This window comes from Tubulanus polymorphus, chromosome 4 (genome assembly GCF_964204645.1).
Source record: "Tubulanus polymorphus chromosome 4, tnTubPoly1.2, whole genome shotgun sequence".
Classification (NCBI taxonomy): Eukaryota; Metazoa; Nemertea; class Palaeonemertea; order Tubulaniformes; family Tubulanidae; genus Tubulanus; species Tubulanus polymorphus.
The window spans coordinates 4,450,664-4,472,535 of record NC_134028.1 but is presented as its reverse complement, the minus strand read 5'-3'; the positions used below and the strand labels follow the sequence as shown (position 1 = coordinate 4,472,535).

General features: G+C 38.5%; 2 protein-coding genes across 3 annotated transcripts; one reads left to right on the top strand and one right to left on the bottom strand.

Moving 5' to 3' along the window:
- The first annotated feature begins 4,081 nt into the window (after positions 1-4,081).
- LOC141903845 (uncharacterized) lies at positions 4,082-6,785 on the top strand. 2 transcript variants are annotated; one of them, XM_074792185.1, is made up of 2 exons: positions 4,082-4,415; positions 4,603-6,785. In XM_074792185.1, the coding sequence occupies exons 1-2, from the start codon at positions 4,386-4,388 to the stop codon at positions 6,724-6,726; spliced, it is 2,154 nt and encodes a 717-aa protein (XP_074648286.1). In that variant the 5' UTR covers positions 4,082-4,385; the 3' UTR covers positions 6,727-6,785. The 2 variants fall into 2 exon arrangements, with proteins under 2 accessions (XP_074648286.1, XP_074648287.1); XM_074792186.1 differs by having other exon boundaries at positions 4,082-4,503.
- Positions 6,786-7,123: 338 nt separating this feature from the next.
- Positions 7,124-21,815, bottom strand: LOC141903422 (uncharacterized). The gene is made up of 30 exons (XM_074791537.1): positions 21,697-21,815; positions 21,139-21,201; positions 20,859-20,936; positions 20,692-20,784; positions 20,150-20,280; positions 19,951-20,056; positions 19,446-19,563; positions 19,216-19,313; positions 18,632-18,899; positions 18,322-18,353; positions 18,154-18,247; positions 17,842-17,933; positions 17,676-17,756; positions 17,476-17,595; positions 16,926-17,117; positions 15,325-15,447; positions 15,117-15,206; positions 14,925-15,039; positions 14,144-14,300; positions 13,996-14,060; positions 13,713-13,856; positions 13,216-13,364; positions 13,027-13,139; positions 12,829-12,948; positions 12,642-12,717; positions 12,430-12,553; positions 12,253-12,338; positions 12,069-12,165; positions 11,520-11,724; positions 7,124-11,029 (listed from the first exon to the last, which is right to left on the bottom strand). Exons 2-30 carry the CDS (start codon positions 21,169-21,171, stop codon positions 10,636-10,638), a joined length of 3,594 nt encoding a protein of 1,197 aa, XP_074647638.1. The 5' UTR covers positions 21,172-21,201; positions 21,697-21,815; the 3' UTR covers positions 7,124-10,635.
- Positions 21,816-21,872: the final 57 nt, after the last annotated feature.

Below are 21,872 nucleotides of genomic sequence, written 5' to 3'. Positions count from 1 at the left end.
ATAAATTCACTCGGTTGTTTCGTTGATCGGCAAATATTTCAAATTTATGATCCGCAGAAGTGACAGAATCTTCGATCTTAATTCGACGGCAGCGAGAAAATAAACACAGCGCCGGAAGCTATAAGTTAACGTTTAGATCGACCCGATGCAGAGAAGTTAAAAGTGCCAAAACGCATCTGACACCAGCTATTTCGGGTTATAGTTTCCTTATTGGTTTTACATGATGCGTCCGCGTGGAAAACATAGATTTGTTCGTTGACGACGACTTCTCTGGGGATTTACAAGTGTCAGTAACGGAAATACTGATTCAACGCAACGGTTTCTGAATGAAAACATCATTCGTGTGAATTGTATTATTTGAATATCGGCGGATTGCAGTGAATAATCTCCCACGGGAATCACACATCCACAATTGACTCGCAAACCACTGAATCACGGAAGCTGCTGCCTCAATGCTATTGATAAACAAGAAAACTAACTTGAAAGTTTAACGACACCTTGAAAAATAACACTTATATTGCTTAATATTGTCGACAATGAATGAATAACATAATATAAATGATATGATATGGATCAATAAAGTTATTTTAGATTTGGATATTACAGGCAACCAGTCTAGGCCCGATTTATGACGCAGTGCACATCCTATCAAAGCTCTTATTACAATTCATTAAAATTCACAAATGTAATTGTTATTTTGTAACGCCAATATTGATGACGTAGTGCACATCTACTCATACAGAATCCTTTAAATAACGCATACTGGGTATCAATGCATATGAACATTATTGTAACGTTCTTTACGGCATCCAAAAAATACTAAAACTACGAAAAGCCCTGTTTTATAGACATAGAGTCATTTCCCCAGTTACCGGTCAAGATTTGACTTTGCGACTAAATATTTGGAAATGAACTCGTTTCTACAATATAAAGGACGTAGACATCATCCTTCAAAAAGTTGATAAGTAATATCAGCAATCATCTTCGAAATGAATATGGAAGCTTTAATCAAAGATTTCAAAGGTAATGAAACAAAAGAATTATTATCTAAAACATGAAATATGAAATCAAACATCATAAATTCTATATATGACCAGAGTTACCACTTACTTTTGAGGTATATTTACACTGTTATGAAAAATATACATATATGTATTCTTGGTTTTATGCGTTTAGTGTCGCTATTGAAACGTTGTTTCGGCACAAATGATTTCATCTAATTTGATTTATTCATTATTTATTCATCATAAATTAATCACTTAATAGATAAAGCATACATAGAAACCGTCAACGAAAATAGAATCTGAAAGACAAAACATGACGACCAACAAAATAATCTATTCTGAGACCAGCAAGGAGTCTGAAGATATTTTGATAAGTCTACTAAAATTAGAGCCGTTAACAACTTCTATTAAAAGGTTTTATGAAACCGAATTACTTGATTTGTAGATCTCGACTAGGTCTTAATATACAGAGGGGAAAGGCCATTAAATATTTTAGGAACCAATAAAACTGTTTTGAACTCTGCGCTTCTCGATAGGTAGCCAGTGCAGCTCAAAAAGAACTGGCGTTATACTATATTGCATGACGAGAGAAATCCCACAATTACGAAGCCAAGATTGAAAAATTCTATATCAGAATTCTGATATAGAATTTTTCAATCTTGGCTTCGTTATTGTGGGATTTCTCTCGTCATCATCATACACGGATATATTGTGTATCTTCTCGTCTAACTATATTACATTCCTCAAAGCGGAAATCTTCGTAATAACAAGAGGTATTTACTTACCCAATTGATTATTAATAGAATAATGTCTAAAAACATCGTTATCCGGACGCGATCGGTTTACTGAATGATGATTGGCAAGTGGTCTAGTTTAAGGAAATACGCGTAGTAGTAGTTGTCTACTGAAAAAAACACACGACGTTATCGGTGGAATCTATGAGCGCGCGTATAGAACGAGGAGCTGCGATCAACCGCTGAGACACGTGATAATCTATTTCATAATTTTGAATAGGAAATTTTCGATTTCACTACTAGGAAATTTATTTACCATTCGGGTTTAAATGAAATTTCAAAATGAAGCTATAAAGAGTATCGAACATTGTTTACTGTGTTTCTCTATATTTCATGATTTTCCGGGATGTCTCTAATGACTGTAACTTCTCTGATTGACGTGATTATGTTCAGGAACTAAACCGGTTTATTTGTAGCTACAGTCAGTTTTTCTCTGCTAATTCGTACTGGCAGGTGAAACAGCTTTGTCACAACCGAAAGGTTCGTTTCAGAATCGGAGTTTTTATGAAGAAAGACCATATCCATTTTCTACGCTCATTTTGTTCGCTCCCTCCACGGTCACACGCGACGTGGCGACTTGAACGTATCTCATTCATTTTCATTGCGGGTATCAAAATAATGGTCGCTGGGGAAAGAAACAACAGGAAACGCGGTCGCAAATTTACTGTTAATTAGGATTGTTTGGTTTCACAGCGAGGAGGTTGGGGAGGTGGAAAGAGGTGGGAAAACCTCTCTGCTTTCACACGCCCAAAGAAATTCAGTGCTCGCGCTGAGAAGACTCCAATGAGAATTACCAATAGTTTTGACAAAAGTTCTTTTGGACGCCTAAAAATCCGTTACAAGACACATATCCATATATAGACATTGATGCCTAAATCATCATGTGAGTCGTGTGCACTACGTCATCAATACTGATTATTCAAAATAACAATTACAATTGTGAAATTTTGGGGGTTATTTTTCAATCAAATGTTATGATGTCCTGATTTTTTGGGATAAATTCTAATGATTTTTATTGAGAGGATGTGCGCTACGTCATCAATATATCGGGCTACACTGGTTGCCCGTCAATTAGATTAAATTATCTATTTCAAATCCAAAATTTTCCTTAATATTGTATACTTTATATTATATCATTTATTATTTATATTATTAATGTCGACAATAAATTTTATTGTCGACAATATGAGGCAATACCGTATATGCGTTATTTTCCAAGGCTTCAATAAACTTCCAAGTTAGTTTTCTAGTTTTACACCATTACGGGCTGCCAGTGGCCTTCACTTAACCATTTGTACTTAACGGCCAATATGACTCACTATACGACGTCACGAGTAAACCACAAGAAGATGCAGTCATGAAAAGAAAATGCTAAATCGAACCAACTTCAGAAACTAGCATCGATGCCTGGATTTCTTTTCAATGCGAGTCTAAATGACCTCATGAATGATGTGTTTTGAAACCGAACCACATTCGGTATGCATTATATATTGGCGGCATATGTGTAAAATTACTAATGATTTTTCAATAATCATATAGCCTACGATCGAATGAGCACGACTGACTTCCTCGTGTTTATAAGTCGCCCCCGATGTAAAACAAGTCAGCTCCACACGGCACACTCGTCGACAGCCACGTGGTTGGTTATAAATCGGTAGAAAGCACAATAAACTCAGGAAATTACTATAAGACGCATTACATTGATTGCCAATAAAATGGACAAAAAAGTCAAGCTATCAAAAGCTGCCGTAACGATAAATCATTCCGGAATTAACGCCGGCGCGGCCGCGTGCGAACAGTAAGAACCAGTTGGTCAATCTAGATTTTACTTGTGATATATTTGTTGTCTTGAAGGTGTGCTGGCGATGAAACCCATGGGCTCAAACGTTGGGTTAGTAAACCTTAAAATAGTGACAATGCAGATTTCATTTTCACCATGGCATTGTTAATCCACCATATGTATACACTGATGCGGCCCGAGCACCAACCAAGCTCTGAGTCGCACCGCAGTCTCCGTAAACTGGCATAGAGGATCGCGCCGTTCCAGTTGTAAGGCCAACAACATGTTTTACATTTTCATGTTGTAGTTCCAAAATTTCTATGGACAAAAATGATAATTAAACAAAATTGCGGCAGTTTGTAGTTTCTCAGTAGCATTTCAAGAAGTTTGGCGTGCCCTGGCCCGCTGCCAGTGGTGTCAGTTGTGAACCGTCAAGTGCTGACTTTATATATACCATTAGCGGTGAAGGTGTGAACTAACAAGACTCCGCAATATCCCTTCTTCGGCATGCGAGTAAATTTATAAGCGGAATGAATTGTCGTTAAAATGGTGGCTGATTGGTGTGGTTAATCTGGCTTAGTAAATCAACTGGTTTACGGACGCGGTTTAGAAAACTTTCTCGGCTTTATTCAGTTAGGCAGCGCCGAGTTAGTGAGCTAAAGCCAACATGGATGCAGATTGGCCCTAACTAAATCAGCACACAGGCGGGAAGTTGCAACGCCAAACGGTGGTGGTTGTTCCGGCCTTGGCTTGCCAGAGAAGAGTCAGACAGAGAGAGAGAGGGGAGGAGCAACTGCAGTTTTTTAGATGTTCCGTTTATCTGTTTATATGTACCAGGTACCTAACCTAACCAGAACCCCCTAATCTTCAATAACACTTGCACCAAATACCATACAGATATTTGACGTGCAGTGGACAACGCGTGGTACGTTACAAATATTTTTGCTTGACAGAGCCCAACAAGCCAAACAAATGGCGTTTTGGTCTAGTTGCATTGATTGACTCTATTATATTAATGTTTCAGGTTGAAATGGATATCGCGAATAGAAAATTGCTCGAAGGCCAGTTACTGTTTGTGGTTGAGTCGGGAGACATCACAGCTGTTGAACGTTTGATAAACGGAGGCTGCAGTTTGAATAAACCGACTCCCGGAACTCCGTTATTCTACGCGGTACGAGCCAATCAGATCGCAATGGTCGAATTCCTGATGTCACGTTACACGACAACCATTGAATTACCACCGATCTCAATCATACAACACTGCGTTCAATACTGCATCGAATTTCTACGGATCGAAGTCATCGAGAAGCTGCTCGCGGGACTCGGCGGCGAAGACCTCGCGACCCGTGATTTCAAGAATTTCGATTACGAATTCACGTTCGAAAAAGAAAAACCGATCGCGGAATATTCGCGAATGTTTGATTTGTTGTCGCGGTACGGAGTCCGCGTGAATATACCGAGCGCGTTGAAATCGGCGGCGAGAGAACGCAAAACCGAATTGGTCGAAAAACTGTTGACGCGCGTCGATGAAAGTTTCCCGTTCGGAGACGCGGAGAAAATGCTGCGAATCGCGTGCGCAGATGTCTCTATAATGCAGCTGGTGTTCGGCTGCCAGTTTCTGATGGAGAAATTCAGTTTACCGGCGTTGACCGAAGCGTTCGAAACGGCGTTCACCCACGGTAATAAACCCGCAGCTCATTTATTGGATTCGACGTGCGCCAGCGCCGCCGGTTTCGAGTCCGCAACTATGGCCGCGTTTTTAGGAGATTATCATGCGCTTGAAAAAATTCTGTCGACCGACGATGTAACCGTAGCGACGCATCCGGATCTGTTGCATGTCGCTGTACGAGCCGGGAACACGGAAATCGCTCGGTTACTGATAGACTTCGATTGGGACGTCAACACTGAGGTCGAATTCTTGTTTCACCAGTGGGGTAATACGAGAACGGTCACTCCTCTGATCGTCGCGGCGAATTGCGGACATTTAGAAACGGTGAAATTTCTGTTAGAAAACGGAGCCGAGATAGAGAAGGGGGCCGATCATTACGCGTCTGCTCTTTATTGGGCTACGATTTCGGGACAAGTCGATATCATCAATCTGTTGCTCGATGCCGGTGCTGACGGCGGAACGGGCATCGCTATAGTCGGTCTAACGGCGTTACATCAAGCTATTCGCAAGAATCTGCCGATCGAAATCGTTAAAAAACTGATCGATCACGGCGCTCACGTCAACGCACATAAAGCTATCGGTTGCATCAAAGGAACGCCTTTAGGTATCGCGTTGAGGAACGGTTACGTGGAAGCGGTGCGGGTTCTACTGGAGAACGACGCGATCACTCACACGTCGGAGAGCTCGATACTTTATAACCCGATCGGCGAACCGTTGGTTATAATCGCTCGGTCGTACGGAGAATCGATTCACAACTCGTCGGTCACCATCGAAATGATCGAACTGCTTTATAAATTCATCAACATCGAACAAATGCCGAATACGTGCATGGCCGCTCTGGAACAAGCTTGCGAAAGTCGAAATCACGCCTTATTGCGTAACATGTTAACGAACTTCCCGCTGGACGTCGTCGAGTATTGGTTCCTGCGTAACGTTTCGTTAAGAGATAGATATCGAGTTGTCATCGATCTCGACGCGTCGAAGCATTGTCACTCAACGCTGACTCTAATTCACGCCGTTATTACGACCGTCAGTCGACGGCTGCCGCGAATTGTATCGGAGTTTTTTCTCATTTACGAAGACGTCATTCTCTATTGGTACGCGTCGAATCCGTATTCGTTTACGTTTCTTCTGCAGATGTTCTGCGGTTATTCTCTGCAGTGTTATCAGCTTCCCGAATCCCTCATTACGGCCATCGTCAAAAATTCCGATTTCGATAACTTGTATATCATGTATTCGATTTTGATTGTTACCGGTTTGTTTAATTTTTACCTGAATACCGTATCGGATACCGATAAAGAATTTATCATTCGAGCAAAACTTTTGTTATCGACCCCTCCTAAATTGCTTTGTCTGTGTAGAAATGTAATTAGACATCAAATTATACGTTATAAAGGAAGTTTAGATCTGCAGAATGATGATGTTAAGTCTTTGCCGATTGGTCTTTCACTAAGAAACTATCTCGTGTTTAAAATGTAACTGCAGTATTTGTGTTGAACTGTTTCTAGTCCTTGTTGTTGCGTGTTGCATTACCCGATGTTGGCTTTTTGATGTTTTTTGTTTTGAAATATATATAGAGTTATAATATATTTGGAAATATGCAGATATCTTTCACTTTGTTTTCTTCGTGGAGAGTTTCCTTTCGATGAAATCTTACCGAAAAAAACCATGTATCGCAGCTAGTAAGAGCAACACAAGCCAGGAAAACAATGCAATATCTTGTCCAGGAAGCAGAAGTTTTAAGGACCACGCTATCATTAAGGAGTTGAGGATATAAGAAAAGATGATTTACAAACATCCCTGCGATGTCTTCATTCGCATCATCAATGACACGACTGCTTTTTGTTTTAAATCAAAATTGTTTTATTGTCATTTAAGATATAATCACATGATAATTATCATCAACTTGTACAGACAACGAACATTTTGTGACAAATAGCGCAAGCAACATGACACATATTTCGCAGTTAATATAACGTATCTAGTAACAAATTTGAGTTCTTCACAAAACTACAGTTTATGAATGAAGGTTACTATACATCTATAGTAACGAGTCGGGAGGGAAAAACATTCAATGGTTATTGTAGAACTAGATGCATTCTCACTTCATTTTCAAAATAAACTTTACAGATTCATGAACAGTATTACAATATTACTGGTGCATTAGATATTTGGGCCCAAGTTCACAAAAAAGTTTAAGCTAAACTCAGTTTACCGGTAGTTTTTCTCCGATCTTTATTGCAGTTTTGTGTAAAATTTTTGTGAAATTGACCCTAAATGTGGTCGAGGCAAACAAGTATAAAAAGCCTTGAAGACAAATGATTTCCGTGTCGATTTTCTAACCCTAACCCTTAGTGAGAACCACCATAATATTACGTTACAATCAAAGCATCTTTGGTTGGACCAAATACATTGTCACTGCACCTTTCACAACAGATTTGACATTGATTCATCGTTAGTACGTGATACAGGTTTTACAAGCACTTTTATAAAAGCAAAACAGAATAGAACTCGTCAAAAATGATAATACTTTCAACCTATAGCATAATCTACCCTAGTATCAATGCTTAAAATCACTTTTATTAAATCCACTTCATTTACTGATTTTAACAAACTAAAACTAAATGACTTTACACGTTAAAATCAAATGACTTTTCTTCAATAACTTAAGTATTATTTATCACAGAGAACTTAAAAACAGAGGTGTCAAATACTAAAAGCTCATGCTATACGACATAAACAATATGCTGACGAATAAGCAAAAGTAAAAAATATTCTAAACTACCAACATTCTAGGATCGTTGAAATAACAATTCTTTGATTGAATAGCCAGATGATCTGAGAACCACAGCTGTACAGTTACCGTAAATGATTCTTCAGTCGGCTAAATGGTCGTATAGTCTTCAACCGCAAAACTGCTAATTTTCATGATTCATTTTTATGTTACCAATTAATCTATTTCCATTAATCAGTTAACCCACAATGATGGAACGACTTTACATCTCAACTGTTTATTAAAAACTCTGAATTAATCTAAAATTATCCAAACGAAAAAGCACTACAAGTATATGCCATCCATTACAATATGGTACTCAACATTGAACAATACACGATCGACACTTTGACCGACGCCTAAAACCAGGGAAAAATAAATTAACGTTACTAATATATTTACAATATAGTATTCGCCATATATATATCAAAATAAAATCTTCAGACAAATGCTTTAGCAAAGGTACGTAGTACAAAATAATGTTATCGATAATCTGCATGCTAATTGAAATATCAATATGTAATTAATTGTGAACAATAAGAAACAGTTTATATTTGTATCCTATTATCGATGATCTAAAAGCATGCACTTTTTCACACACAAAATATCAACTCATTTCAGTTGATCCTATTTATCAAATACGATGTATGTATTTACAACGACTTTAAAACTGGAATCCACTGAATGTATCCAGCAGCAGATGTGGACAACGGCTGAACTGGTTCGACTTCTAGGAAGAGATTCGAATGACAAAACCACAACAAAATCACAACTTTCATGAAATTCATCCTTGAAAATAGTGTATTACAGTATGATTGATTTTCCTGAATGACTTCAACCTCATATGGTATAATGAATGGAATAAAGCCAACAGCAGAAATAAACATAAATAGTTGTTTATTTCTGCGGTGGGCTTATATACCCTTCTGTACATAGATTATTCCATATATTATACCTGTTGCGGCTAAAATGACTCCGTGTAATATACTGTTTTAAGTAATGAGTTTTGTTCAAGTTGTGATTTTGTTGTGGCTTTATGGTTCGACTTCACTGACTCAAAATAACACTGACCGTTATATACTCTCTGGACACCACCACGATGTGTAACCTAAAAAATATCCCCGATGGCACGTGTAAGCCGCTAACTAATGTGCAGTCTTCAAACTAGGAAGTACTAGTGATTTGTTCTAGTAAACCGACACTAATTAAGACAATCCTTCGTCTTATCCTCTGACATTGATATGGCGTCAAAGCTACAAAAGTGAACGTCATGAAGTTTATAAGGAAAAGAATGCATAACGAATCATTAGGTAGGGTGCGCAGATCACCGACTACTAAAAACAAGTGTTTAATATAATATCACAAATTAATTCTATCGCGGAATCAATTCAATGCATAGATTTTTCGATCTTAACTCTGACACTGGTACTGGTATTAAGTACAGGGGATCATAACATCAATAGCGCGCACAATTTCGTTTGCATTCTGACTGCATAAATCTGATGAGAAAAATGTTCGTCTAAAGTATGATTAGGTTCCGGCGATAATTCCTCTCAATAGCGAATGTATTAGCAAAGATTCTTTCGTTAAATCGATGTTTCTCTTAAAATATCATACATTTTTCCGCTGAAAAGTTATTCAAAAAAAAAATAATGCATAGACCACGATCACACTGAAAAATACCGTATAGACTTTGTAAATCAGGGACTCAGTTTCACGAAGAAGTCTAGCTCAAATATAAGCTACTTAGAGCCAAAATAGAATCAAAGAATCAAAGCAATGAATACGATTTAAGCAAAACTTGTTCTTGAGCCGAAAAGTATTTGCGAAACATTTCAGGTTACGTTATACGTGTGTGAGATACAAATATAAACACATGAATTCATCAGCGAACAAGAGGCATTACATACATTTCAATTCAACCATCCGAATATATCATATATTATGCTGGAAAATACATTAGCCACATCAAATCGAACTTACAAAATGCTGACTCCAGACGAGAAGCATTTTACGAGTGAACTCTTATGAACCGCAGTTAGGGCAAGACGATTTAGATTGACACAGTCAGGCGTCCAAACTCGTAAGAATGCCTGTAATACTATAATACACTCAATTGAGACAGTTAGGAGAAGGATTCTTTCCGCGTCATCTTTCAGTTAAAAACACAGCCATCATTGATCAGTTGAACTATTATTAAGCCATACAGTGGAGAATATGATTTTCCATTTCGCATTTGATGTATTTATGGTGTATTAAAAAGCTGTTGATTTTGCTTCAATTACAAAAGCGTAAAAAGCTTATTATTAGTCAACCACACAGCTATGGCTGATGTTAGTCAACCACACAGCTATGGCTGATGTTAGACAAGTTCTGTACAGCTATGGCTGATACCGTATCTGACAAACAGTCAGATTCAAACAGTTATGATTGATACTATATCCAACAACCACACAGCTATGGCTGATGTTAGACAGCAATACAGACATAACTATGATTGATTTTAAACAACCATACAGCTATGGCTCATTTTAGAGATGTTAAATGCTTCCAATTTGTATATTACGCAGTAAGTCCATGCGATGGTTTCCGCGCTGTGACTACCGGGAGTCATGCTACACTTGAGTCGACTCTTCTTGTTGATCTAGTTGGACGACGCAGCTGTTATCGCCGGCACGTTCCGAGTAGATCGGTACGACGGTGTACGAGTCGCGTCGAACCACCGGCTGCACGCTGTCCGAGTCGCGACGCGACCCCTCGCTCGGCGTCTCTCCGTGTAAACGCATATTGTCCTCGGAGAAGGCGCGTTCTTGCACGGCGAGGTGTGAGACAGCGACGTCCGGATCGGAGACGGTTGTATGATCTGGAGTACTCGCCTCTATATCCTCCGGATCGACGGTATCGTCTTCATCGTCGTCTGGTGAGTAATATTGCACTTTTTCCGCAGCTCTCATTATCCTCGCGAAAATCGTCGCATCTTCTGCTTTTATCGGATGCTGATCGTGTTCTCTGTAAAATACGACCAATTCAATGAAAGCTGCGCCCTCTAGCGGCCAAAAAACATGTTCATAATTAAAGTCAAGTTGCGATTTTCGTGATTGAAAAATATTGATTTCTAAGTGTTGCCAAAATTGGACTTCTTTCTATTTCTAACCCTACCACGTTCGGGTCAGGAAAATCTTTCTAACCTTTGTCTTGAGAACGTAACAGTTCATGAATATTTCATCCATCTCACACTAGGTCAAAATCTGTTCTAATGAATTATTTTTGGAATGTGTTTCTATCTCTAGTTTTGCATGAAACCTGGGAGACATTCATATGCCATAGTCAGAATAGAAACTGTCCTTCACACTCCCTAGCAGCTGGTCAAGGCCTAGCGACAACTTAATTCTAGGTAGCATACCATTACATATCGTTATGTAATGGCTCTTTCCTTGGTCATAAACACAATAATGTGCCAGGCCCCTGACCCTTTAAGCAATATATTTGTAAGTCTTACCTATTGTATATAGTTATAGCTATCAATGTGGGATGTGGTACAGGGGGTGGAATCTCCAGTTTTTGTAGGTCGCTATGCGATGGAAGCGGTTTTTTCCACGGCCATTTTCGACGTGATCGACGCACCAACTCGGAGTAATCTTGCGATTGTCTCCGCGGGTCGAACACCGACGCCTCGAGGAATGGTGCCATGATGTCTAATTCACCTTCAAAAATAACAACCTCAATGTTACGTTCAAGTGAAGTAATATACTTCAAAAGAAGAGAATTATGAGGAGAATAACCATTGTTTAAATTCGTGCTAATATCGGAGTGATCAGTAATTAGGGCAGATTCAACTTGTGGCAATTAGAGTAATTATTGGAAGTATAGATAATTATTCAGATTGAATAAGTGACTAATTACCAATGTGAAATCTACTCTACTCAATTAACTCGTTCTCCCTTCCCGTAGCTTTAGTCATTTTATTCACACTTGACGATGATCTCTACAGAGTTCGAAACTTCGCGTCTTGCGATTTTAATTTATGATAAAAATTGACAGAATTTACCTTTCGGGGTATGGATGGCATTTACAACATCTAAGTCGTCTCGAAGTTCCAAAGTTTTCAGCATATTCACATATTTAATAAGATTTAAATGCTGGACCTTGAAACGCACAAATAATGAACAATCGTTTCAGTATTTTTGAAGCAAAATGGTTGAAATATCGAATGATTCTAGAATGTTTCCTACCTCTAGAAAGAAAGTCTTATCAGTTTCTTCAAGAGGCGTGAGGAAAGCGGAAGAAAATATATCACCTAATAGTTGGCAAGTTAGGCCTGAAAAAAGAATAGTAATTTTTTACCTGATTTCATCAAGAAAGCTTTCAGCGCGAGACATAACGAGTTATCATTATTATCATGATGTTACCTTTCCAATCTCTGAATTCGAGATTTTTACTCTCCCAGAAGTTTTCTTCAGACATCGGTAGTCTGTTGATCACATGCTGTGGGTAGAAGTTCTGTACAAGTTGCATGGCTTGAGCTATAACCATCTGTGTATGCAGAAAGACAGAGAGAAATATTGATAACCATTCAATTACGAACTGACATGTTACCTGGTTAGTCAGAAATATCACATACCTTGATATCTTTAGTAGTTAACTTGACTTTAGTTTTTATAGATGGAGTTAAACCGGTGTGGAGCTTGTTAGACCTTCTGAAAAAGTGAAAATCACAGAAGAATCATCATAAAATTCTGTCAGCTAAAGGTAATCCAAGGCTCAATTAATTTACACGTAATTTCATTGTAGGCCTATATAAGACTTACTCTTCTATGCAGCGAGCTAGGTCTTGTTGTAATAGTTTGGTTTCGTTGTCTAAAGTTTCAAAGACACCTTGTCGACTCAACGTGGCAGAAAACGAACCAAAACTCTTGCTTACAAAATCTCTGCAAGGCGGGAAGAAAGATGAGCAACAATTTCATGGAGTTATACATAGATTTTATTACAAACTGCAAGTCAGTTACCTATAGGCATCAACTGGTTTTTCGACTAGTTTTCGTACATTTGAACCCCAGGCATTCAGTTCTTGCAGTTCCATCTTAGCTTCTAATGCGGCGAGTGCTTGCTCGGGTCGGATCTGAATGAAAAAATAATCGGCGTCGTAATTTCGCAGTAAACTTTTGTTCCAATACGGAAAAACTCGTAATACTGACCTGGTAATAGAAATTCGAAGCTAAGCCGGGACCTTGAACTCTGCGCGCGACGAAACCGTCGCTAGATGGAACTCGACCCAATCGTCTGATAACAGCGTGAAACATAATCGCATCCAAAACACGTCTTCCTCCGTAACGAACGACAGCACCTGAAATATACCCGACATTATTCTCCAAGAACAGCAGATGAAACAATTCACGAACGGCCAGTCACACAGTAATGGCTTAGATTTAAAACCAGTCTTATAGAGCATCTTAATTCTACAGCTACAATCTAACAACTTAAGATCAGTCTTAAGATATAAGACCACTTTAAACTTAATCAATCACGACTGCCAGTCAGCCAGTTGCAATCATGGCTTTGATTTAAAACCAGTCTTTAAAAGCATCTTAGTTCTACAATGAGCTGCAATCTAACAACTTAAGGATTTAACACCACTTTTGGAAATAAGTCACGACTGTGCAACCAGGACATCGAGCACAATGACGACACTTACCAAGTTGAACGAAACAAGTAGCAATAGGACAACAAATAGTCCCCGCTATGAAAGCACCTATTGGTTGGATAAATCCGAGTATGAGAAGTCGCCAGATTATTGCCTCAAACATTATCATAATGCTATTACGGTCCGAATTCACACCTATAAATAACGCATAGGAAATATAGAGTTAAAGCTGTACCAGAGCGGCATTCAATCAGATATCAGGGTCCCTACAAATCGGTCATTCCTGGATGTAAAGAGTTTTTAGGGAGTATAGGGACTCTTTCTATAAACTTACGAGGATTGTCGAAGTCATAGAGCAGAAATGCTGACACGTGAACTACAAATGTGACTAGAGGCATCCTGTCAAATATAAACATAAATCACGGTAAAATTCGTGGTTAAGATACGACGATTTGATCGTGAATAGATTTTTCGTATCTCACCAGAGCGGAGTTAAAGCAGCGACAGAAAGAGACAGTAACGATGATAACAAACACACCGGCGGAAAAAACAACACCAGACCGACACTTCCGAAGGCACCTTTACACACGAAATTCCAGATTCTATTTACATGACGCGTAAAACTTTTACCAAGGAAACCTGCAATCAAAAGCATTAGAGGATACCGCGTAGTGAAGAGGAGCTGCTTGGTGTTAAATTGAACGAGAAAACAGCTAGCACTTTGTAGATTAACCCGATTTTATCAGATACCACAAAGACTCCTAGTGCGTAATAGCTTCATCATACAGCACCATTTTGGCACCAGGCAAATAGCGTTCGTTTAGGGAGGTGTTTACTTATAGAAGTTTTCCTCGTAGTGGATAGTTGCTTCATCGCGCAAAGTAGCATAGCAGCTAATTTTCCTGATGAAGCTACTGTGTGGTAGTAGCCGAAAATCGTAATTTCTGATGAAATCAGTTAATCTCCAAGTACTATCCGTCGGATAAACTGATGTATTCTCAATGTTGACGATAATGAACGTAATAATAACTTGTATTTATCATTTTAACAGTTTCGAAATTTATCTAAATCCAATCTTCAGAGAAACAGTAAATAATACTGTTTTTCTAAAGAAGTGATTATGACAAATCTCAAAATTGTTGAGACTGATAAATCTAACGTATCACCAATTGTTGGATCGTTCATTTAAGTACGAACAGTTTCCTGATTTGAATTTGAGTAGTAAAAGGCGAAGGTGATTGCAGAAACGGGTTTCTGGTATACCTGTATCCGGTTCATTTTCAAATTTTGTTCTTGCTTCACGAATGTGAGTCCACAACATACGCAATCTTGTAACCAACGTCTCTATTTTACAAGATACTTTTGGACAAAGCGCACCCTGAAATAAAGCATCACTCGTCATTACGGTGATCACCAAATAAGATACGCAGTGAAAGTGATTAAATGTTCTCTTACATTGACTTGACTAAGTTCTAAATCTGGCATGAATGGTTTTGTTAGAATAAGAGCACGCAAACTCACTGGACTGCACCACGGTATTATCAACTGAAAAAAAAATATTCATCATCTAACTTCAATCTTCAAGACCAAGTTTGGGTCTGGCTCAATTTCACAACTTGTCATCGGTTCATTAACGATATCTCAGGTACAAACGTGTACGTACCCCCAACCAAAACATAGCATTCCACATCCACGACCAAGTTCGTTGCATATAAGCCATCCACCTCCAGAACGGATAACGACTAGATATTCTCCGATTAATGTGTTTATCTACAGTAAATGTCGGCTGAAAATAAATATAGCAAAATCAACCGTTAACGAATAACAACTAATACGTATATGATTTCACTCGGGTCCGCGATAAATACACCGGGATTTACAGCTTCTCGTGTGATACTTCTAGAGTACGAATACATGGAACATGCTCTGGATCATTCTAACCATCGGACAACAGCAACGGCAGACGTAGTAAATCATACAAACAGATTCTGGGAGAAACGACTTACAGCAGCATGCTTTAATCATTAACATAGAACGAATAGTTGAATACAGTATTCATTAAATATCTCTAACCGCAGGCAAAAAGTACGTAAGAAAGGAACAGATATATGGGCCCTAAACCTCTTTACACGAGACATCGTTAATATACTCTACACAGTCTCTCTATCTAATCGACAACACTTTAAAAAGCTTTCTCAAAAATCCTCCGAGCGAAAAAGAAGAAACGAAAGGAAATCAATCGAATGAGTAGCATCGCGAGTACCAGAGTAAGCGATGTCCGCATGCAGCATTTCAATCATATATATATAAACAAGAGCCCTACATTGATAATATAGCACTAAATTACATACTTTAACAGCAGCAGGTTGACTGACTACTGCAACTGAGCTTCCTGCTGGGGATGATGCCTATATACAGGAAAGAACAACGCCGATAACTAAACCATTATTATCTTAAAGTTCTCATGCTCTGAAAGGTTCAGGATAGGGAGATAATGCTAGTTTAGTAGATTCGTGAACCGGGTCACCGCAAGTCGACTACGCTGAAATAAAACCCGAGAAATCTAAACCCAAAACTGCCATGTGTCACATGCATAGGTTTCAAAGTTTTATGCTCGCGAAAATTCGTTTGTTTTTATGATAGCGAAGTGATAACAAACATGCACAGGGCAGATGAAGATAGTTCAATCCGTTATATACGGAATTACGGAACTGATGTGAACAGACCGTGTTTCTAACACTTAGAAAAATGCTACAGCGGGGACACCAGATTTGGACACAAGAATTACGGTAACCTTGTATGAAGTAGAAATTGAAAAGACCTGCTACACATTTTTACATCGGACTAGCATGCCAATAACTACAATATTCCTAATCAACTTCCCTTATTACTGAAAGCTTACTATTGACTGCGTTTAACATCATTATAAAAACGACTTGTAAAAACAGTGTGAGTTCACCAGAGGTTTTAAAAGGCTGGCCACCCGCCATGTGATTTGATATCTATATTCCCTAGGCTCAATGTTCTATCATTGCTCAGAATAATTATTGCTTTATAAAGTAGTGAGTTAATGTGACTGATAGCAGCAGATTACATCAGAATCAAGCTGAATTTTCTATATTTTTGAGGAGACCAAATGCTTTGCTACAAAAGAGTTTTAGAGGGGCTGCATTCATTCTTGTAAGTGTAAAATGGTTATACACTCACAAATGAATGTAGCCCTTCTAGAATCATACGAAGAACATTGATCACCGCATCGCTTACCAGATTAGGGTCAGATCGAGGCTGCGTTATAGCAGTCGGCGTTTCCATGACAACGGTTTGAATGACCTCTGATTCGCCGTGAAGTTGTCGTCTAATGATCCAATTATACGGCATCCAGATTCTCATATGAAACGTATATTCTCGAGTTGGATTACGCACTTTACTCAGTTCTTTACATAATATCGGTTCTCGCTATAGAAGAAAATATACATCAAATATACATATCGAGTTCAAGGAATAATGAACAGGATTGTTATTCAGGGTCCTTACAAATCTGGGATACTAAAATTCCCTGATATTTCCCTGATCCTTGACCAAAAATTTGCTGATTAATTATATTAGATATCCTCAATGAGTTGCGTTTCTTATCAGGTTCTTTGCGCCACTCGTCACCAGCAAGAACAAGACACTGGAAATTCAAATTCCATGACTTTCCAAGACTAGTCAAAATTTCCTTATTTTCTCTGCTGGGAAAATAATTCTGATATTCCCTGATTTGTAAGAACCCTTGAATCTGTTATTTGGTTCACTATTTCTCATTAATTTCTACCTCTCTCATGAAATTCAAGTCTCGATTGAGGAAGTAAACAGCCTGATCGAGTTGAGCATCTTTACATTTCTGAATCGCTTCCTCGTGAACTGACCACAAGTTCTGCGAGATAAATTCCCTCTGAAAAAAAACAGATGAGCAAAAAATACAGAATCCACCGACAAAATGAAAATTGGATATCGTCGGAGAAATGCACGAACCTCAAATTCGTTCAACCTCTCGTTCACCCAGGCCTTGATCTTAGATCTGACTGGATAAGTTTTGACTAGATGACTTTTGAGCTGAAAAACAGATTGAATTCGGTGTAATGATTACTACCGTAGAATGAGCTCAATCAATCAGATGACACTGTCGTTCACTATATACCTCAGTTTGATGTTTTTGCATCTTTATTTTTACATTTTCAGCAGCTTTACTCATAATAAGAACGCATTTTGCTTGACTCACAAGCATCTGACCTGAAAAATCATAACCGGTGCATGAAGTCAACTTTCAAGAGGCTTCAAAATCGAAATTACGTACGGTAGACTCTGTCACCCCTGATTGCCTTCGAATATCACATTATCTGACAATAAATTAGAAATTTCCTTACTTCAATTCATGGATTGTCAGATTTGGGTTCCGTAAGATCAGAGGCAAGCGGAGTCTACTGTATTAATAAGAAGTGGGAAGATCTACCTATTCCGGGCGAAATACTTTCTATATCATCGCTTTCAACGATAGCGGTATAAACACGACGTAAATACTCGGCCATTATCTCTTCATTCAGTTTCTGAAATAAATACAAAATAAGTCACAAACGGATTTTATCTATGCAGCACGGGATATATGGAAATGATGTCGAACCTCAGTGATTTCATCGGGAGACAAACTTTTTCCTAAAATGAAAAATTCACATGATTTAGTTCAGTTCACAATTTGTCACAGAATAAAACAATGTATTCATGCATAGGAATCCTGAATAGAAATAAAACTGAATAGAAAGTGCAATATTTCAGCCGTCGACTAACAGCCATCATCAGGTGAAATGACCAGAAACAAAATGATGAAATGTTGTAGTTTTGTTTAAAATGAATCTTCAAAATTTTATCCCATAGATTTCTACTGTGGGACTGTTTTGTTAAGTTGATACGGATTAGATCATTGGTAAATGTACCTCGTAGTTCTGTCATTAGATTGTCTTTAAACTGTAAAAACCATCCTTTCGCTTCCCGTTCAAGAATCTCTTTCAGATATTGCATACATTTCTTCATGATATCTTTGTTAAACAGACGTAAATCGATATCGAATCCTTTCGGCGTCTGAAACAGATACGGCACTGGCGGAGGTCGCAGATCGGCTGTCTTGTGCTTCTCAGCTTCGAGTTGTTTACTTTTCTCCCGTACGTATTCGCAAAATTGCGTCCACTCTACCTTACACAGTCCCTGAAAATGGACAATATTGCGCAATTAAAGCCACTTCAAGTCGAGTCCAGATTTGCGATCCTCAACAGGGCCGCTTCTATCTTATTTGCCTTTTCCGTGGCATGCACCTTGTTTTCGCTGACTTGATTTGCTAAGAATCCAATGATTTAACACAGTCAAATACGTAAAACTTAGCCGCTATCTAGCAAACAAATTTCCCCGACTTTTCCCTGGTTCTTAGCTTTTTTTTACAACATTCCCTGACTTCAAGGTAAGTGGCCTGGGTCAAATTTAAAACAGTAGAACTGGTTGTTCATGACTGTGAAGGTAAACATACTTTGATATCCATTTCTGCTATCAAATATTTCATTCTTTCTTCTCTAATTTTAGCTAGTAGATCGCCTGGTGTCGTCGATGGCATACCGATCAAAATATCTGCATAAAAATCAAATGATCATCGTGATTAAATGCATCAAGAGAAGATCAGAGAGTTTTGATCAATTCAACTGAATGGAAAAATAAATCGGGAATTCCTTGATCCGTGAGAACCCTGTTCGGCTTACGTACCTAACAATTGCCACAAGCCTTTAGCGATTGACTTCAGCGATTCGGACAGACTGAAGAAATGTGAGTAAAATCGATTTCGAGCAGTTATACAAACTATTCGAACAGCGAGGGCTGTGTCCTGAAAAACACATCAAATGTAAGTATAGATATATTACAAAGAATCCGTGAGTTTCATAGAAATCAAGCTACAGGGATCAAATACCGCTAACTAGTCACTCTGAATGCGAGGACTTTTTGAGGAATACAGTAGCTTGCCTCAAATCTCATGGGCCCATGAAATCCGCTCAGAAATACACAAATTCCTGGGCAGTCAGAGCAAGGATGGGTTGTCAAATATGATCAATTGGGGTAAGAAAATGTGTAATATATTGTGCAAAGCATGCGATAATCTGAACCTAAGGACTTAGGGATAAACATAGTCTACCATACCGGTATTCATAGAGATTATGTAACATTCAAAGAGATTGTTCATGGTAATTTCGAGTTAAGTTTGATTGATACTTACATGGAGCAATGAGTCTCTAGATCTGATTGTACCTTTCTGAATTAGTTCCGACAGATGCCATCGGTGAACTTGACCTGGAAAATGGATACTCTCCACGTCGAATTCGCTGAAATTCGAGAAAAAATATTTTCAAATCAATAAACATTCCCAGTCAAACATCATAACTAGATAAATGTTGAATTGATTTATTAATGTTTACCCGTGAAATTTCACATCGTTCAGTTGTTTATCAGTTAGTTTTTTGAGTTCACCGTTTGCGTCTGTCGCGACTTCTTCCAATTCATCAAACGTCGGAGCGACGAATAAATCTTTAAAACTGATCTTTGCATTCTGAAAATCAACGCGGAGAAGATTACAGGGTGGCCACTTTTATTTGGGACCAGCCAGGGACACGTCGTTGTTTCCCTCTACTAAGAATCCGATCAAATCAACACATCGACATTGTTGGAAACTGTTTGATTTTATGGGCCATCTAGCAATCTCAACATATTTCCCTGACTTTAAGATATTATACAAAATTCCCCGAAAAATCTGATTGCATTAAGAACGATCCTGGACCCAGTTCCACAGTTGTGAGTTAGAGTTAACTCCGAGTTAAAGTTAGTTCATTTTCGATGAGTTAACTCAGGGTCAAATTTTAACTTGGAACTGTGGAACTGGACCCAGTGTTTTGTTGCGCCATCTGGTGATGCCGGTATCACATTAATCGAATGGTGCTGAAATGTAGATTGACCTACTGACCTCGTTTCCCACAGCCTCAATCATATTCTCTGTGATGGAATGTGGTAAAACAATTGGAAATGTTTTCCAATGATAGAGCAACTTCTCAGACACCTGTAAATACAATAGAGTCAGTTGAGAGTTGACACATGAGATACTGTCGTTTCATGCATGAAGTTTATTCAAACCTTTTTGATCTTGCGCATCATGTCACCCATTTCAAGCGGAACATTGTCCAAGTTGATCTCGAACTGGAGAGGCTCCCTCTGAATGAAAATAAATTAATGCATTAGAAAGTTAATCTAGAGACATATAGTACTTTGTGGACTAACTTTATTTCATTAAATCAAGTTAATCTTCAAAGTATTTTGCTTTGCACTTGCATTTACAGATTTGACAGCTCTCTCACTGATTAAAACAGCTCTCCTTATTGGAAAGTTTATTCACTTTCTAAAGTCTGTTACGTACCTCGGGTTCGGGCTCCCCTCCAGTTTCCATCATCTTCTTACTTCCTTTTTATCAGTTCTCGGTCTAAATGAATAAAGTTACATATTATTCATAAAAAAATCCAACAAAAAGGGGGTTTTACAAATATATTAAAGATTTGTATCTCGGCTGGTTGTTTAAGAACCCACATGAACCCTCATTGTTCATACACTTGAGTGAGTAATGAATGTATGTCAGGCGAGAACATGAAGAACTCTAACAACAGGACAAAACTGATTGATACTCCCTACTGATTCAGCAGTACGATTATCATTTCAAATTGTCAGTCAGGCCTACATAGTACATAACCAAATGGAAGGAATTGGCATTCTAACATAGGGCTGTCAGTTCATTCCATTTATACCCCCGCCCCCGGGTCATATCTCCAGTTTGCTGACTCTGTGCTTGCTCTTCCCTCAGCTCTGCTGTGACTGGCTGTCAAAAGTTTTCGGTCTTCTGTCCAGGCACTTTCGTTTTGTTTGCTCTCTTAAGTCTCTAAGCTAAATATTGGCTTGACATTTAAATCTAAATATTACATACACGGGATAAATTCAACGTTAAGTCCATCCTGACAGCGGTATTACTGATGGGGAGTCAGTCAGAACGGTGTTTTTGCAGAAAGATTACTGCACAAAAATTCTTCACACAGCAAATGGCTGTGTACGGTAGTGGATGCTCGTTTCAGTTCCGCAGAATCCCGTCCCAGGTTCGAGTCC

Excerpts from the sequence above, each read along its gene's own strand:
- LOC141903422 (XM_074791537.1), bottom strand. The coding sequence starts at position 21,171 with ATGATGGAAACTGGAGGGGAGCCCGAACCCGAG. Across the intron at positions 17,596-17,675 it reads AGAGGTTGAACGAATTTGAG|AGGGAATTTATCTCGCAGAA; the intron begins GTTCGTGCATTT and ends GTTTTTTTTCAG. Across the intron at positions 12,949-13,026 it reads AAACCAGTTGATGCCTATAG|AGATTTTGTAAGCAAGAGTT; the intron begins GTAACTGACTTG and ends CCCGCCTTGCAG.
- LOC141903845 (XM_074792185.1), top strand. The coding sequence starts at position 4,386 with ATGTTCCGTTTATCTGTTTATATGTACCAG. Across the intron at positions 4,416-4,602 it reads TATCTGTTTATATGTACCAG|GTTGAAATGGATATCGCGAA; the intron begins GTACCTAACCTA and ends TTAATGTTTCAG.